Source organism: Cimex lectularius, unplaced genomic scaffold, assembly GCF_000648675.2.
Source record: "Cimex lectularius strain Harlan isolate CLEC.00 unplaced genomic scaffold, Clec_2.1 scaffold217, whole genome shotgun sequence".
In the NCBI taxonomy this organism is placed as follows: Eukaryota; Metazoa; Arthropoda; class Insecta; order Hemiptera; family Cimicidae; genus Cimex; species Cimex lectularius.
In genome coordinates this window covers 174722-194657 of record NW_019392871.1, presented here as the reverse complement: position 1 = coordinate 194657, position 19936 = coordinate 174722, and the positions used below count along the sequence as shown (strand labels likewise).

General features: G+C 36.3%; 1 protein-coding gene across 1 annotated transcript in view; it reads right to left on the bottom strand.

The window, feature by feature from the left end:
* LOC106661484 (diacylglycerol kinase 1) overlaps window positions 1-19936 on the bottom strand; it is a 76662-nt gene that overhangs the window by 26403 nt on the left and 30323 nt on the right. The window contains exons 2-3 of the mRNA XM_024228889.1: window positions 14074-14248; window positions 938-1114 (exon numbers count right to left, since the gene is read on the bottom strand). Coding sequence (XP_024084657.1) covers window positions 938-1114; window positions 14074-14248 — 352 coding nt within the window. The remainder of the gene's footprint in view (window positions 1-937; window positions 1115-14073; window positions 14249-19936) is intronic.

Genomic DNA, 19936 nt, shown 5'->3' with positions numbered 1-19936 from the left:
TAATTTCGCCGCTTTCTTTCCTTCGGGACCCCGGAGCGAATACGTCCTTTATTCCAGCCTTCGTTACAAAACTGTCAGCGATATTAAATTTTTATCGCCCGTTTGTTGAAAAAGTGATAGATAAATTTATGCCTACCACTGATGATAAAATGCCTCACTTATGTTATATCATCATAAATTAACATAAACTTACTCTGTCGGGTCGACCTCCGCCGGCTGGTGAGTGTCATCATGAACATTAATCGAGAAAGAAACATCTTGCAATTTATCTTTTTTTTAAACAAACACCTGTTGATCATAATGAATAGGTACATGCGTTAGATTGTAATTGTGACGATATAATGATTTAAAATTACAGTGCAGTTAAAAGTACAGATATGGTACAGAATTTAGTAACATTTGTATACGATAATATTGGCAATTGCAAATCGCCATCTACCTAATTTTCTCTCCACTCTTTTCATTTTTATGGATGGAAAAAATGTGTACCTTGGTTCATGGTTGATGGCCTGTAAGTCGAAGGATGCATGTTTCAAACTCTGGTTTATGTCACGTCTAACTATAATATGTCTTAATGTATAGCGATAATCTTTCCATGACAGTTATCCAATTTCTAATTTTCATGTTTACTTATATACCTACATATCTTCTTGAAAAAAAAAGCAAAAATCATCACAACATTTACCATTAAGGAACATGCACTTATAACTTTTAAGATTAAACTGAGTGAACTGAAATGACCATTTTTTTTCTATAATAAGTTTATATGCACGACCATTTACAAAATATATTTGAACAAACTCAGTGCTCGGCCTAATTGTTTTAATTGAATTCTTTCATGTAGTAACCAGAAGGTTATGATTTTAACCTTTTAACTGATAACAAACATAAATTTTTTGTTAGTTTATTACTGAGTTGTACATAATATTGAATTTACCGTCATTGATTCGCCCGTTGGTGACGAGGAGAGAGTTATTTGACTTTCGGGAAGAATTCCTCGACACTTGGCTGTGGCTGGGCGACGAATCCGTGCTTTTTTTCTCCAGCACCTCATGACAAGAATAGGACGTATGTGTGACGGTAAGCATCGGATGTACCGAAGCACCTATACTTCCTGAAACAATAAAAACCCAACTGATCAGGCTTGGAATTTGACCGAAAGGAATTCACACTAAAGCTTCTGCTGAGTATAAATTCAATGTGGATTAAGCCGTAAGATTAACAACAGAAGGAATGAAGGGGAATAAAATGTTGGTAGTAAGACGGTCGACATGATGCTCGGTAATAACAGCGAAGTGGCATTTTATGCCCATCGTAATAGAATGTAGTTTAATGTTAAAATACGCTTGTTGAGAGTGAAATCACTTGAAATTGTCTCTATTAAACTGGATAATTTTTCTGGATGTTATAATATTAAAGACCTATCGTGGATGGACACTTACCATAATGGATTCCAAAAGTTAATGTATAGATGTTTGCCATGTTGTTATTTACTTCCAAATTCACTAGTTTTCGTGGTCCGCTTGACCAATTAATATCTTTCAATTAATTAAGGTTTTTAGTTGAGATAAAAAAGTCAGTGTCACGAGCGGGAATCGAACCCACGACCTTCGGCTAGATACGCCGCTGCTCTACCACTTGAGCTATCGGGACTACGATCCACTCGGACACCAACCTCCCATCCCAACCCCACCTTTTGAATTTTTTCTTCTTAATTAATGAAAGATATTAATTGGTCAAGCGAACTACGAAAACTAGTGAATTTAATAAGTAAAATGAAGTATATCTTCACTAAAGCTCTCCGTGACCATCTCATTTGTCGCCGAGAGTCAAATAGATTACACGACATTTGAAAAATGGGAAAAAAGAGAGAAAATCCAAAAGATGGGATTAAGATGGGAAGTTAGTGTCTGAGTGGATCGAGGTCACGATAGCTCAAGTGGTAGAGCAGCGGCGTATCTAGCCGAAGATCGTGGGTTCGAATCCCGCTCGTGACACTGACTTTTTTATCTCAACTAAAAACCTTAATTAATTGAAAGTTGTTATTTACTTTATGTGGGACTCTTTTGTACAACATGTATGTACTTTATGATAAAGTAATTTGTGCGTTTTAGTTGGTCCTATTGACTAAAGTAATTACTTTAATTATTATGCAAAGTTCGGTTGAGTTGAAAAATTAGTATTTGAATATTGGCAAAAAAGAGAGGCATGCAAAAAAGTTAGTTGAGGCCACGAGGACAGAAGTCACGGCTGAAGTAGAAGCGCTGGAGTACTGTGACACTAATTTTTCAACTCAACCAAACTTTGCATAATAATTTATAATAAACCTCAGTTTTCATAAACAAGCTTTATGTAAAACGTGTTTTGGCTCAAGATTTCATCTTTCGAACAGTTGAGACGGATTGAAGCTATCCGCTCAAATCGGACACTTGTATTTTGTTGTTTATAGTTTATTTGAAACTACAATTGATCTTAGGACATTAGACTGAAAGGATTACAGACGTTGATTCCACGTTAAGCGTGAGTCTTGGTATAACCCAAGTTAACGAACCAAGTCATTCACAGGGTTGCAATAGATTGTGTGAGAGGAGATTTGCTTCGGAGTTTAAATGTTACATGGACGCACTCTCTTTTATTTATCTTTATTTTCCATTGTCTACACCAAACTGCTATGTACAATGTGAAGATCTTCCGAAGCACCTCCAGGATCGAGTCAAAGTACAGCTGTGCCGTCGGCAGAAGATGCAAGAACGGTTGTAGGTTTAGTGGGAACATCTGCAATATAAAAGATAAAGATGACGGGTTCAGGAAGACAGCCCTGTAGAACTCCCGTGGCCAGAGAGCAGTATTCGGAGTAATCCGATCCTTATCGGATCCAAATTCTCCGTTCTGTTAAATAAATGTTAAATTGATGGTATTTGGATGGGCATGTTTTAATTTGTACAAGAGATCCTAATGCCACGTCAAGAAAGTCTCCCATACTCTATTCTTCTTTTTATCATGTCCCTTAAGAGTTCAATGGCATTAATGGCAGGAGAGCGTACTAGCGAATTTATTGTGGTTACTCATACAACCTCCAAGTAATGGACGACAAGTCGAACTTCATGCGGTTTATCATTATCATGCTAACACGAAGTTGCCCTCAACAAATGGAGCGAATCGGGCCACAATTTTCAGAAGATCTTCTTCATTGTAACAGAGCAGTCAAAGATTTGGTATTGTAATCAGTTCATGATGGGCATGGACATTTCAACCCATATCGTATGTGACTGACTTTGAAAAGGTTGTGATTAATGCACATGAAGCAAAGCTACATCTTCTTCACATAAGGCCTAGGTCATCTGATTGCCACAAATCAAACCGGCACTCATTTGTGAAGATCACAGTCTCCATTATTCACGTGTCCAAGGAAGATGTTCATTTGGGAATAGTAGTCATTCTACTCGATGCCTCTCCAGTAGTAGAGAATCTGATGCGCGAAATGTTATTACTTTTTTTTCGAAAAAAATTTAATATCGTTTAGAATAGAGACGGATCAAACTGAGGCGAGAAGCGCAAGAAGCATGTCGCGGCTTGAAAGATCTTGACCCGGAGGACACCGGGTTTGAGGCTAGTGGGATCTAGGTTCAAGATTCGAAAAAAGAAAGACAGCCCGGAGAGTCGATCGTAGGTAGAGGTGGACTCCATGTGGATAGGAAGGAAACTAAAAATAAAAACAGAGTTTGTGTTCTGTGTGGGCCCACAGTGTGAGATCTATGGTTTGATAAGTTGACGACGGCGAACACGGCGCAGCCTGAATTCTGAACCATCTAGCTTTCTTAAGAGTTCGACTTTTTTTTAGTCAGGGCTGATAATCCAGGACTTTAGTTATTAAGTGTATGTCTCAGTTTTGTATTTGTTTAATGTAAATAAAAATCTAAGTTCAGTTCTAAATAGAATAAGTTACTTGTATTTTTTCTTCTTCATAGTTAAACTTAAATTTTATTAATTGTGTTAATGAGTTAACAGCTGGAGAATCAAGAAGGTTGGTAAAGGTAATAATAAGGTAATAAGGATACTTCCCACACCTTGGATGGAAGCGCGACTTCATCGAACAAGAAGGGTAAGCAAGAAGCGCTACACCGTTCGGCCGAGGTTCAACACGGGTACCGTATCCGTGCTTCTTTTCCCTTTCTCTTTTTTTCTTTCTTTTCCTTTTTTTGGGGCTTCAGCGACCCTTCACAGCGATACGGTGGCGCCCAACTTAATGTTATATTTGTAAATAGAATTGAAGCCCCCTCTAGCCGACCATCACTTGTCTCTCCATTCCACACGTCCCCCCTTGCCCACTGAGCCAGCGCCGAAGTAGCAGCCGCAGAACGAAGGTTGTAACAACCTAGATCAGTGATTCTCGACTTTTTTTGTCGCGGCACACTTTTAACGATTTCTAAATTTGGCGGCACTTCTGTCCTCGTGGCCTCAACTAACTTTTTTGCATGCCTCTCTTTTTTGCCAATATTCAAATACTAATTTTTCAACTCAACCGAACTTTGCATAATAATTAAAGTAATTACTTTAGTCAATAGGACCAACTAAAACGCACAAATTACTTTATCATAAAGTACATACATGTTGTACAAAAGAGTCCCACATAAAGTAAATAAAACCTTTCAATTAATTAAGGTTTTTAGTTGAGATAAAAAAGTCAGTGTCACGAGCGGGATTCGAACCCACGATCTACGGCTAGATACGCCGCTGCTCTACCACTTGAGCTATCGTGACCTCGATCCACTCAGACACTAACTTCCCATCTTAATCCCATCTTTTGGATTTTCCCTCCTTTGTGCCATTTTTCAAATGTAGTGTAATCGCATTTGATTCTCGGCGACAAATGAAATGGCCACGGAGAGCTTTAGTGAAGTATACTTCATTTTTAATTCTTTAAATTCACTAATTTCGTGGTCCGCTTGACTAATTAATATATTACAATTAATTAAGGTTTTTAGTTGAGATAAAAAAGACAATGGCAATTTTCAAATGTCGTGTAATCTATTTGATTCTCGGCGACAAATGAGATGGCCACGGAGAGCTTTAGTGAAGATATACTTCATTTTAACTTATTAAATTCACTAGTTTTCGTGATCTGCTTGACCAATTAATATCTTTCAATCAATTAAGGTTTTTAGTTGAGATAAAAAAGTCAGTGTCACGAGCGGGATTCGAACCCACGACCTTCGGCTAGATACGCCGCTACTACACTACTTGAGCTATCGTGACTTCGATCCTCTCGGACACCAACTTCCCATCTCAACCCCACCTTTCGAATTTTCCCTCCTTTTTGCCATTTTTCAAATGTCGTCTAATCTATTTGATTCTCGGCGACAAATGAAATGGCCATGGAGAGCTTTAGTGAAGATATACTTCATTTTACTTATTAAATTCACTAGTTTTCGTAGTCCGCTTGACCAATTAACATCTTTCAATTAATTAAGTTTTTAGTTGATAGGTTATTTAGCCGGAGGTGGTTGGTTCGAATCCCGCTCGTGACACTGACTTTTCATCTAAACTAAAAACCTTAATTAATTTAATGAGATAGTTGAGCTAATGTTTTTTGATAATTTCATTTATATTTGGTCGTAAAAATGTCAATGTTACTCTCATATCGTCTTCTACATTTAACAGACTCGATCTTTTTTCGTTTTTATATTGGTTAATACTGAAAATCCGAATTCACACAAATAAGATGTAGAAAATTGTAATAATATTTTTAAATCTATCATGAGATAATCGCATCTAATGTTAATCTAGAATGAATTAATTGATTCTTCCAAATATTTTAAAATTAAATCTCGATTATTAGAAAGCGAAATTATTTCTTCCTCTTCATTCAAAGTTAATTCAAATATAGAAGTATTCGTTATCCCATATGGATTACGAACCCAATCAAATTTTTTTGTATCTAAATTTGGGAAATGATGAATAATTCTCTCCTCTAATGTTGTCAAATGGTCAATAACAATTTTATGAATAGTTTTATTAATATCTTTTCGGACTGACTCAAACTTTTCCAAATTGCCTTACTGAGCTTTATTCTTCCATAAATTTATTTGGTTTTGGAATCCCACTTGTTTTCTGTTGAGTTTAATATATTTTCTTTCGGCCCTTGCACAGTTGAATTTATTGATAGGTTGAAAAATTCCAAGTTCTCCGTGGTTGAAGACCTTTATTCAATTTAGTAAATTACATGGACGTTTAGGGCTCCGGGCCCATCATCGGAACTAAAAATAGAGAAATCTCATGGTATAATTCCCAATCTGAAGGCACACTCATCAGTAATTTCCAATTTTTTTCCCTTGGTCCGGCCTTCCATGTTTGACAGGGAAATCCAATTAAGACTAATTACTGATGAGTGTGCCTTTAGATTGGGAATTATACCATGAGATTTCTTTATGTTTACTTTCTGATGATGGGCCAGGAGCCCGAAACGCTTTGTAATTTACTAAATTGAATAAAGGTTTTCAACCACGGAGAACTTGGAATTTTTCAACCTATCAATAGAGAAGATATGAACCGTGGAGTTGGTAATATATAAAATAAGTTGAATTTATGTTATTAAAAGTAACAAAAATGTCTGATAAATATGCTAGTCTAGCACACGATATTTTATCTTCCAACAAATGAACAAAATCATAATTTTTATTTTGTTCAAAAAATATTTTCATTTCGTCTTTTAATAAACACGAGATAAAACTATTTTAAATTTTTAAAATTTTAAGAAGTTCATACATTAAGTACTTTTATTTAATTTAAACTTTACTCGTAATAAAAAAGAACATTATAATTTTTACTGTATACATTTCTAAAATTTGGCGGCACACTTTAAGAATTTCGCGGCACACTGGTTGAGAATCACTGATCTAGAGATTAGGCTATTCGAACGACGTCTTCTAATGACTGTTGTAGACCTCACCGTTAAATTGTGGACCGTTTGGAGTTGACTAGCTAATGTACTTAAATCGCCTTGGTCATAATTACAATAGTCAGCTCCATATTTACGTGCGTCATTACGTGTTATTTAAAAAAAAGGTTTATTTGTCTCAATGCCAAGATCATTTTTTCCAAGTTCCTATCAAGGAAGCCGTTAAATGACGGTTCCATAGCGCGGTAAGAACAAAAAAACGATCATATCGTCGTACATCGCGGTCGACCACTGCATTTTCTCCGACTGAGATTTCCAGTTGCTTCAAACCACTATAGACCATAGTGGCACACCCAGGACTTTGCTATAACGTCCGTCTTTGGATAAATCATCTGCCCGGGTAAGATCTTCTCGACTTAAAACCATGCTTTTAAGATAAAAATAATTTTTTACTCAAATTTATTGTTTTAATCAAAGAAAACAATTAAAAAACCCAATTAACTCACTAGAAAGTTTGCTTTGAACAGATGAAATTGAACTGATTTTTTAAACTTTCTATTGAAAGATGGTGAAAGGATTAGCAACACTAAAGTTAAAGTTATTAATGACGTGTTTAAACTTTAAATCAACTATTAATTTTTATACCTAGTGATTATAAAAAATAAATAAAAACAAGTGTCGGGTTTTTGTTTGTGAGTATTTTGTTGGCCATTCCATTTTGTAATTTCATTTCTAAAACATCCCCCAACCTACAAGATCATCTGTAATCCGTCAATATATAAGAAAAATGAAAAATAGCCTACGCACAAATACATTTTATCCTTTCGTTCTTTGACGCTTTTATATGACAAGATTATCGCGAGTTTCATGATTGATTAGTCGGCCAAGGGAGGATGAAATTGTTTGTCGTAGGACAATCCTTGATGCGTTTACCGACGGTCCACAGGCACTACGTCGGTAAAACTGACAATTTTAGGCTCAAAACATCTTGAGATTTACCGTTTTAATTAAATCTATAAAATGAGAAAAAGTTATCGAATTTAAAGTATTCCGTCTGTCATTATTAATCTCTACTGTTTATACAAATAAGTTAAATGAAAACACAGTTTTTTAATTTTAATTTTTTATTTTAATAAAGGCTATTGTAGCTGCCTAGGCTATTGTACCTCGGTACCTCCCACTTCTTTTTCCACCTCACGTTAAAAAAGAACGAAGTATTTAAAAAAAAATTATTATAACAAATATAAGATAGCTCTCCTGTAGGAAGTCTGACGATCTTTCTGGTAACGTTTCTGGGACATTATTTCTACATTTTTAGCCTCTCCACGCGTGGTGAAAAGGATTTAAAACTCTCTCATACCCAAACCTTCAATCATTGCCTAGCCTAATGTGCGGGTTTCAGAGTACTCGATATTCCGCTGAATACCCGCCCTCATTCACGCTAATAAATACATTCACATTTGATGTACAATTAAAATTTACATTTGCGCAATGAGTCTAAAATACAAACCTAGATTGGTGGGTTTATGGTGTACTCGATATTCCACCACAGACCCACCCACGCATACACTACTATCACACTAATAAATACATTCACTCAAGCGGTAACCACCCGTACTATAAGTACAGCTAAAAATGTGGAGCCACTGGCGCATTTAATATTACGACAGTGCCTCCGCCCATTCACTCTACAAGAAACACCTAGCCTAGTAACATAAATCACTCAATTAAGTTAAATGAAAACACAGTTGATAACAAATTAAAATAAGTAATTAAGTTTGTATAAAGCATATTTATGTGTACATATACTTTACATTAAATCATATTTAAATGATGTTTTTATAACGAAATCGTTCAAAAGAGTTTGCTGTAACCAATATAGCTATAATATAATAGTTGAAGGGGGGGAGGGTCATGTTCTTTCCGAGATAAGGTGAAGGCAGATAATAGCATCAGACCTAAATTGCCAAGGCCCTTATAAAGAATGGGAGTGCCATTAGTGGACATTAACGTTCTAATATTTTTATGCCCTGAGTAATATAGCAAGGGCCGAAGAAAGGGAATACTTGCTTAATTAGGTTGTGGAAAAGGGCCGTTCAGTAGTCTGATAAAATCCGGATAAAATGATTTCTCCTTCTCTCGATATTTCCCCCCCAAACTTTGGAAAAAGTTGAGAAAAAAGTCAAAACGAATTAACGAGCGTTACAATATTTGTTTTGTAGGGGAAAAAGTGGAAAAATGGAAAATAATCTTTAATAATCAATGCTTCAGAAAAATGCAACTTTCTTTGAAATATGAGTGGAATCTGGGGATGTAATTATGACAAGGTTTAACTTTTAAAAACATATTATAATAAACCGAAATTGGTTCTTTTTAGCCGTGTTTTTTTTCATCGCCCCATTCTTCATACACTTCATTCAAATTGAATATTTACAATTTTACAAGTGATTTTGAATTTAATTGTTGTTAACTGTCTTTTCCATGGATCCTCTAATCCAAGAAAATCACGCAAAAACAAGTAAATTAAAAAAACTACTGAAATACTTAAATCCGTACTGAATCACGGGACATATTGGTATAAATGGAAATGAAAAAGCCGACCAGGCATGCAAAACTATCAGTAAGGACGCCGCAATGACCTGGAAACGCCAGCGGGTCCAGCAGGTGTGAAAAATCTTAAAAACCAATGCTAGAAAGTATGACAGAACCGCCGGACCACCACGACCGACCAACTACATGAAATAAAACCATAGAGGAAATAATAAAAAATGATCATATTCACTCGCCAGCGGATAGGCACCAGGCTGACACATTGGCATCTCCTCGCCAAAGAAAGACCACCGAGATGCTCTTTATGCGGCGTACAAGTATCAACACAACAGAACAAAAAAAATAATATATATACGTATGTACATATGTTAGGTTTAACATCTGTAACGCCGTTTTAGCCTGTTTTAATGCCCGTTTGTTTATATATANAAAATTATAATTATATAATTTAACAGCTCTCGTTTGTTTTGTTCAAACGGACATTAAAACTGGCTAAAACGGCGTTACAGATGTTAAACCTAACGTGCCGACCGGTCGTGCGGTAAGGTATTCAATTACGCCGTTCATTTAATTTAATTTATCACTCGATGACCACCGAAATGCCCTTTATGCGGCGCTAAGTATCTGTAAAGCACTTATTAATAGAATGAGAGGAATTAGCTCCCGAAGGAATAGGTGTGGCTTGCCTGTAAATTTCAAAAGACTCGTAAGGAACAGAAATGGTTATGGTAAGAAATTGATTGAATACCTGTAGTGGATAAACGTATTTGGCCCATATACGGAGCCCTTTCATAAGTAGGTTGAAATAAATACATTCAGTCAAATCAAATCTTTAATTTGAAAGATATATATACATTCTTCAAAATTCACCATTTCTGAAATTTTATCGAAAATTCACAACTTGAACTGTTTTCTGATGGGTACCCCCTACTGAATGAAATAATGTACAAAAAATCTTAACGGCTAACTGAAGTTGTGAATTTTTGATAAAAATGTCAGAAATGTTGAATTTTGTGTACCCCTTCACCTCCTAACTTCGAAAATTCGATAAAAATGAAATTTTCGGCCGATCAGGCGGGTTTTAATCTCATTCGACGCAGAAATTAATCCTCTACAGATGCTGTTTCAAGGTGTTTTACGGTCAGGCTAACGGTTTACTAACAATTTCACGAATAAGGTAAAAAAACGTGGTTTTTCATGGGTTTTTGCCTGTAGCTCGGAACTGAAGGGTTTGCGGACACAGGTTCATAAGACCTTTTTTACTCAGCATTCAATTTCTTATACGATCTGGAAGTGTGGCTGAATCGATGGGACCACCCTGTATATATATTTCTATGTGATAGGAGCTCACTAGGTGTAATATTAAAATCCTGGTACTACCAAACTGTGTGACTGTATTTATTTGCGTAAATGAAAAAAGGGTGTTAATGTGAAACTCACCTTGCCGGGCTTTGCTTGCCCGTATACTCGGTCGTCCTTAAAAGGACAATGAGGATCTTTAACGTCCGCACCTAGCCTATTGGACGTTTTGATTCTCAAGATGAGAGCTGACGGACCTCCGCATACGACAGAAGTGTATTACCGCCGCAGCATTGGTTTAGAGACAGCTTAGCCCCGAAGGGCCAAGACAACCTCGCTCCCCGCTTGCCCATTCCGAGTGGTCGGGTCTGCATTGAGCATCAAACCGTATGCCGCGAGCAAAGGGCTACCTATGCCGATATACATCAGCCTGGTCTCCCACGCGCTCCCTTCCCAGCGTAGAAACTTCCGGATTCGCACCGGCCGCGGTTTCCTTTAAACCTTGCCATATGTACATTTAGGATGTACATAATTTTAGTGTAGTTGCAGAACTGGGGCTCAGCAGTATGTCGAGAACTCTTGATACCCGCCAAATTTAGGCTAGTTTAGGTTAGGTAATCATTTAAACATCATGAATACGTTAAGGTTCAACATCAAAGATAGGGGGAATTAAACAAACGGCGTTGTGGAAAATGAACAAATCGCTGTCCGTTTTTGCGCAATATGAAATGGCGTGGAATGTACGTAATCGACACGTATATTAAGACATCAATTCGTACTCCCTTGCTACAATAATTAATAATAATTGCGATCAGTCCCGAGATCATGTTTCCCCGGCAGGATTTTCATTGTTCTCCTATTTCTTGTAGATTCGACGTATAAAATACAACGGTGTTGATAAGCCAATTTTCACCCGGTTGGAGTTGAAAGGGGTGGGCGCTTTCTTTGATCAAGGAAATAGGCTCAGCTAGTTGTGGGAGATTATTAATAATTAGCTGTTCTATCGTCACTAGGAACCTTCATTACACGCCACTTCCACGCAGGGATTGTCGCCCCTTTTAACAGCCCATTCAGCCGAGAAGGGTGGTAAAATCTCTCACAGAGCGTTTACACCTAACGAATGTTTGAGCATATTTACATTTACACTATATAGCTAATTTATAATACAATTCCAATATAAAGTTATTCGAAGCTTTATTAAAACGAATTGGGAACATAAATTCGAAATATGAATCTTTATGCAGAAAAATGAAGATATCTTTAAAAAAATAAAATGTTTACTACCAACTGTATAAAATAAAATAATAATTTCATTACAGTTCGTGGTCCGATTGACCAATTAACTTTTTTTCAATTAATTAACATTTATGAAAGGTATTGGTTGAGATAAAAAAGTCAGCGTCACGAGCGGGATTCGAACCCACGACCTTTGGCTAAATACGCCGTTAGTCTACCACTTGAGCTATCGTGACTTCGATCCGCTCGGGCATTAACTTCCCATCTCAATCAAGTTCGAGAGGTGAGGTTGAGATGGGAAGTTTGTGTCCGAGCGGATCGAAGTCACGATAGCTCAAGTGGTAGAGCAGCGGCGTATTTAGCCGAAGGTCGTGGGTTTGAATCCCGCTCGTGACGCTGACTTTTTTTTATCTCAACCAATACCTTTCATAAATATTAATTACTTGATAAAATAATAATTTGTAATTTTACGTAATATCATACATATTTACGACGTGAAGGGAGTTAGCAATCATTGGTGTTTTACCAACTTTACACAAGGGCTAGTCTTTGGCGAGCTCCCTGGGCCTTCTCCGCTTTTTCATCTGACGGTATTATATGAGTGGATTATATTGGACTTCCCTGGGTATTTGGGGCAAAGAGGCAATGAAAAGGTTGACATGTTGGCAAAAGTGGGAGCTAACGTGGAGGTCCCGAACCATACTGTAGCCTGGCATCTTGCCACAAAATAGGATACTTCTTAAGTGGATCCTTAATGTGTCCAAAGTTTGGTGGAATAATACCCTAGGAATGATGCAAGCGGAGAAATTTATCGAAGGGGGGGGTCCGCAAAACTTACAAAAGAACTACTGGAAGGCAATCGCAACTGAACCAGGATTGCAGGTGGACTTCTGTCAGGGCACTGCCTAAGAAGGCACATGTTCCGAATAGGGGCAGAGACAGAAGAAGTACTGTGTAGAAGCTGCCAGAAAGAGGAGACCTCAGAACACATTTGATGCTTCTGAGAACATCTTTGTAGGCACAGATTCTTGAAACAACAACTACGGAGGTAGGCTATGGCGATTGATTATCAACCTGAAGCTGATCAGTGAGATATGAAAAATAGAGGAAAACAGTATATCATCTCTTTTGGCTTTGTGCCACCTCTTTTATCCCTATATTGTACTCATGTAATTGAGTGAATCGGTTGGGATAAGTGGAATGTTTATCGTGGAACTTAGAAAAATTGGTGAGGATTAATGTACAACTTGTATTTTGGCGGTTGTGGAGGTCGAAGTAGGGAGCGTTGACTATTCTCAATTCTTTAGATTGGAAGGATTGAATTCGTAGTTTAGCAGGTTGAGTGGGGTACCATAGTTCTAATCCATATTTCCAAATCGGTTTCAGCAGTGCTTTCTAGAGTGTCAGATTTTCCTATCGCCTGGAGGTCTTATCTAAAATTAAACTTACTTTCAGATGACGTTCCAAAGCTCAACTAAAAATATCTTGCTCGCAATTAGAGAAAATTAGGATTGCGCAGTTTTTATTATTCCTGAAGGGAATTTATCAAAACGTAAAGTTTTTGTCACCCATTCCACAAACGTTTTGCAATACCAGCACATCAGCAAAAGAAGAAAAACTGACAACAGATTGAAAATTAGAGAAGCTGCACCACAAACTGAGTTTCTGGTTACACTATTTTTTAACTAATTCTAACTCTAACTATGCTATTTTGGTTAAACATGAAGGAATTCTGTTGCGCAAAATAACACTAGGTCAGGGATCAAGACAAAGTGAGAGCGGCGCCACCAACTGGCTGGATGTTGGCTAATGACAGTAGATGTTCGTTTTATATTAAAGGAATTTTTTGTTGAAAAATGATCATTTTTATTTTGAAATTGTCCACTTTGACATGTTATACTAAAATTACACGAACTGGTGTCTCGAAGCCTTAATTTCAAAGTTATTGAAAATATATCGATTACTTGTACGTCAAAAAAGCCATGAGTTTCGTAACAGTACTTTAATATATTAAATGTAGGATCGTTTCAGAATCAATTTGCATGAAAGTTGTTGCACAAGCACGAACCGGAATAAAAGCTTTTCCTGACCTGCTCTCGTCCTCGGCGGTGCGTCCGTCTCGTGGCTGCTGCCGAGCGAGTGGTGGAACCGTCCCGTCAGGCCCTGCAGCTTTTCTGCGATGTAAGCAGTCGGCTTCATCACGAGGCTCTCCCCGCCTACAGCGGCCCCGTAAACATTCGGGACGGATGTCGTTTGGTTCAACTTCTGCAAAAAAGACATTAAAGAACTTATTAACTTATCGATAGTTTAAGTGTTTTGAAACATCTAGTTTCTTATGAATCGAAAACTATTTCACTCTGCCTGAACATCTCTATAATAATTTCTTAATAGAGACGTTGTTTAGCTAGGAGGACATAGTACATATGTGGATTTGAAGGGTCGAGCAGAGGGATCGATAGGATTTTCAACCCTCCTTATCCCCTTGAAGATTAATTCGAAATTTTCCCCGGGGCTAAACCTTTGACCTTGATATTCCCCGGGACGCCTTTGGGGGAGATAAGACTCATCACATATCTCGTAAATTTTACTACGCCCTATCCCAGGCCATTATAGCGCCATTTACATCACGTCATCTCTCGCCTTGACCCGATCCCCCAGGATTGTTTCCTTCCACTAAACACACAAGCTCTTAAAGGAGATTATTAAATGGCGCAGATCGTTATTTATATCGGCTTTTATGGTCAACCGCTTAACCGACAGTCGAAGTACGAAGAGTATTTAGTACAATTTTCCATTTTTATATGTATATAAAAAATAAAATCGGATTTGAATATCGTGCCAAAACTAAATAGAAATCTTTCCGGTTCAAATGCTTTATTCCTTTCTGGCAGGAAGCTCTCTTGTTTTTAAATCACTTTCTTGCATGTTAGGTCTTATTTACCGAAAGCCATCTCATTATTTCGGATTCGGGTTTGAAAATTCCCTTAGGCCAATATAATTCTTCCAAGTTGAAACCGGGATTCATTTATTCAAATCACTCGTAAATTTATGTTCCCATAAATCCTGGCAGTGTCGAGCCAATTAATCGCGAACGACTGTTACACAGCACTACATGTGTCAAGTTTGTGTTTTACGTAGTTAGAGACTCCAGAGGTACTTTCTTCCCGATTCCTTTTTCCCCCAGATTTAAATAGCCAAAACTGGGGAAACACGACAACCTGATGATATCTTGGATGCGAAGACACAGAGGAATTTTGGATAACGAAAAAAGCAGACACACTGGCTAGAGGAGGATCTGCTAGACAATACATAGACGACGAACCTATACTTAGGATAACAAAACAAATGTAGAATTCTTCATCGCAGAATGGATTCAAACAAAACAAAAGGAGAAGTGGATAAACACAAGGATGCTAGACACAATAAACTTACGATGAAACAACCCTCACCAAAACTGGCTAACTGCTGCAATTAGAGAGGGCGAGACTCAGAGGAGTGATAGGACCATCAACCGGTCACTGGCATCTGAGAAATCATGTACACAACATGTATACAACGATGATCTCATCTGTAGATTATGCAATGAGGAGGAAACAGCCACCCATATCATCTTCGAATGCGAACCAACGGCTCAATGGAGATTTAACCTAGCACATAGAAAAAAAAACCTAGGGAATGAAATTGTAGCAGCGACAGTTAATGACCTTTACTTTTAAAAAGAAGGATTGAGTCTATTACACTGAACTAGGGAACTAGGAAGGTACAATAAGCCAGAAGTCTGCAGAGCTTGGGGACCACAAACTCCGTCTCCTATTATCCTCATTACTATCACCATTATTCGCTGAGATAGTGAAGACATGCACACTTCACCCTCGTAAATTTCCAAATTTATGCAATACAATAAAGAAAATAAAAATAAGTACAGGTTCATCGACAAAAATGGCCTAATTTTTCAACTCAACCGAAGTTTGCGTAAAAAATAATACATCAGATTAATCTAAAAGCTTTTAGACCAGAAACGGTTCGATCAGTAGCGCTATCCTCTAGACACGCTAAGCTTTCGTATAAAACGGGGTGAAGAATGAGGATTTGTTTTTAATTGGAGCGAATAAAACCTTAGAATAAATTTACAGGGGAAAAAATCAAATTTTGGAGAAGGTACAAATTACAATTAATTAATAATATTAACGTGGGGTGTTTAGTGCCCGTTACTTAATGATTATTTGGAGATCGTGAGATGCGGTCTGGTGTGACGTACGTTTAGAAAAACATTTTATTTATCTTGGCAACGTTTCGATCTTTAGTGAGATCTTCTTCAGGGCCTGGGATTTTTAAACATTGTTTAAATTATCTAAATTATACAAAAACATGTAGGATGTGAAAAAATGAATTTATACAATGCTAGAAATTTTAGAATTTTTGTACACATACTTTGTTTGAGTCTAAAATTTTTAACATTGTATAAATTCATTTTTTTACATCCTACGCGTTTTTGTTAATTTGTACTAGTTATTTTTTGTCAACTAATGTTTATAAATGATCTCAACAAAGATCGAAACGCTGGCACGATAAAGAAAATGTTTTTCTAAACCTACGTCACACCAAACCGCATCTCGCGATCTCCAAATAAAATAATTAATTTATATAATACTAGAATTTTTGTAGAAATACTTCGTTTGAGTCTAAAATTTCTGGCATTGTATAAATTCATTTTTTCACATCCTACATGTTTTTGTATAATTTGTATAATTTAAACGATGTTTATGAATCCCAGACCCTGAAGATGATCTCACTAAAGATCGAAACGTTGGCACGATAAAGAAAATGTTTTTCTAAACCTACGTCACACCAGACAGCATCTCACGATCCACAAATAAAAAAAATGAATTTATACAATACTAGAATTTTAAAATTTTTGTACAAATGCTTCGTTGGAGTCTAAAATTTCTAGCATTGTATAAATTCATTTTTTCACATCCTACATGTTTTTGTATAATTTAAACGATGCTTATGAATCCTAGGCCCTGAAGGTGATCTCACTAAAGATCGAAACGTTGGCACGATAAAGAAAATGTTTTTCTAAACCTACGTCACACCAGACCGCATCTCACGATCTCCAAATAATCACTAACTTACGGTCACTATAAACCACACGCACACACACACACACACACACACACACACACACACACACACACACGCACGCACGCACGCACGCACGCGCGCACGCACGCACGCGCGCACACACACAATCTAAATGTTATTTAATATATATAAAATATTACAATTTAAAATGGCTGACTGGTCACGAATAATCGATGAAAGGATGGATGGCACAGAATGATTTTAGGCTCGAAACAGACTAGGTTAATAAGTCAGGCATTTAGTAAAAGGAAACATAAGAAACTCTATTATCTTCGATAGATTTCTCATCAGTCAAGAACTAGGGAGACTAATTATGATTGTATTAATTGGAGCGAGAGAAATGCGAAAGTTCCTTTATAATAACTGACAAGAAAAAAAAGCTTCTCAACAATAATTAACAGCAGGAAGTTTATTAAAAATCTTGTAAGGACCAAATTATTATATTTGCACTAGTGTGCTTGTTAGCCTCTTTATCTCTTTTTACATGAATAAATGTGAATAATAACAACTTTTTTTAGGAGTTTGCAAATCAATAAAACTAATAAATTGTATTGAACCATTTTTGAGCTTAAAATGCGTTGATTTACTTTAGCCGTACAATGTGAGTTAGCTTAGAATCTTAAGTTAAACTTAAACCTTAAAAACATTTGTTCCGTGTGTAGGTTCAATATGTTGGTAACTAATTATTTTGCCATGGGTAAACCGAAAGGAAAAACTCTTCTATTAATCAGCACCTTTTTTTCAGGTGTTGTCAACAGGGCTAAACCAGTCTGTGGTGAATAAAACTGCGGACGGCAACGGCTTATTTAGGACGTTGCCCTATTGTATTTATGATCACGAAGATTAATTGGATATGCCATTGACTGCTTTGGCTTGACGACCGAATCAGATGTTGAATATTTTCGTTTTATCAACGGGGGCCAGCAAATAGACTGTGTTACCATTTCTGACAGATTTTGTTCAACTGTGTGAATTATATATATTTATCCATACAATTAGAAATAATGTTTATGTTTATTATTAGGACAAAACGTACGCACATGGATATGGAGAAAAGGGCTAGAAAAAGAGAGAGAATTTAATACAATTTAATATCAAAGTTTAATATCAAAAATTTATCATCTATACTACAATCATATTTTAGTTTAAGGATATAACGGATGCACGGATTTTGTGCTTTTTGAAGTTTATTTTGTAAAGTATAGTTAGATCACTCATGACGACTTTGTTGTGACTGAATATATGCCATTAAAGAATTAATTAGTTCTAAGGTGACACCAAGTTTTTCGTAAGTTAATAATTTTTTCATAGTGTACACATTTGTGAATATTTTATCAATGTGGTTTCTGGTTGGTAGAGAGAGAGAGAGAGGGAGATAGAAAGATAGAAAGAAAGAGAGATCGATCATGATGATGATGATGAACGATTTATTTATCAATCGCACAAGATTTGGTTTCAAGGACCATTATTACATTTATTGTGTAATACAATGGTTACTAAGTTTACTTCTAATTTATTGAGCATTAATTACTTCAAATAACCTGATTTTTCTGGTCAATATATTACATCTATTCGTTTTACATTGAACTACATATTTATTTATTTCAAATTGCCTATTGAAATAAATAATCTAATTTACAGAATAATTGAGCAATTAAAAAGTAAATTACAAATAAAATAAGTAACAAAAATACTTTTTCAATACAATTCAGTACAAATCATGAATTATAAATCGTCAATATAAATCTAAAACTTTTAGTACATACCATAGCATACCATCTAGTCACTAAATTGTAATATAAACAATTAAAACAAAACAAAAGACGTTAAATTTAATACAGTGAATTTTTAACATCAATCGTAACTTGGTAAGAGGTGATTTTAAAGACTATTCTGGAAATCTTTGCTGTTTTTACCTAGTTTTATTTATATAGGGATTCTTTAAGAAGTTTTGTACCTTTTACTGAGAATGAGCATATTAAAAGTTTTGGTTTTGTGCATAACCCTGGCAAAAGGTAGTTTGCAAACCTAGTATCTCTATCATGAATCTGAGACATGTACATAAATTTCACATAAAGATATTTTGGTTTTTGAACTTTTAAAATTTACATAGATAGATAGATAGATAGAGAGAGAGAGAGAGAGAGAGAGAAGATAGATAGATAGATAGATAGATAGATAGAAAGAGAGAGAGAGAGAGAGAGAGAGAGAGTGAGAGAGAGAGAGAGAGAGAGAGATTGTGTTATGTTTCTGTGAATTTGTGTTATTTCATCCAAAACTGACGAGGCCCAGATACAGAGAAGCTACCAATAGAATAAAGAAAAGGGAGTTGGCTACCCCAATGCCATTTAACATCATAACTTGGCTGGAGAAACAGTAAAATAAATTAGTATGGTTAAACGCGAGAAAGCCAAGAAAAGAAAAGCCAAGAAAGATGAGGCTGGCGATAACCAATGTAGTTTGCCGGACTTAAAACATAAAAAGTATCAATCAACATGTGACTTTAATGAAACAACCTAGAAAGATTCTTCTAATAATTTTATTTTAAAATTTAATACTTCGCCTATAATAAAGCTATTATTAATTTCTTTATCGCTTGTTAAAAGTTCGTCAAAATAAATAATTTATATTTGTGGGGTGATGGACCTTTAGTTTCGACGTTTTTTGTTTAAATTGGTGTGCCAAGGTCTAGTTTCTTTGTTATGGTCATTTCAGGCGCTTTTAGGCATTTTGTAAACAAACAAAACTTAGCCACGAGAGAGAGAGAGAGAGAGAGAGAGAGAGAGAGAGAGAGAGAGAGAGAGAGAG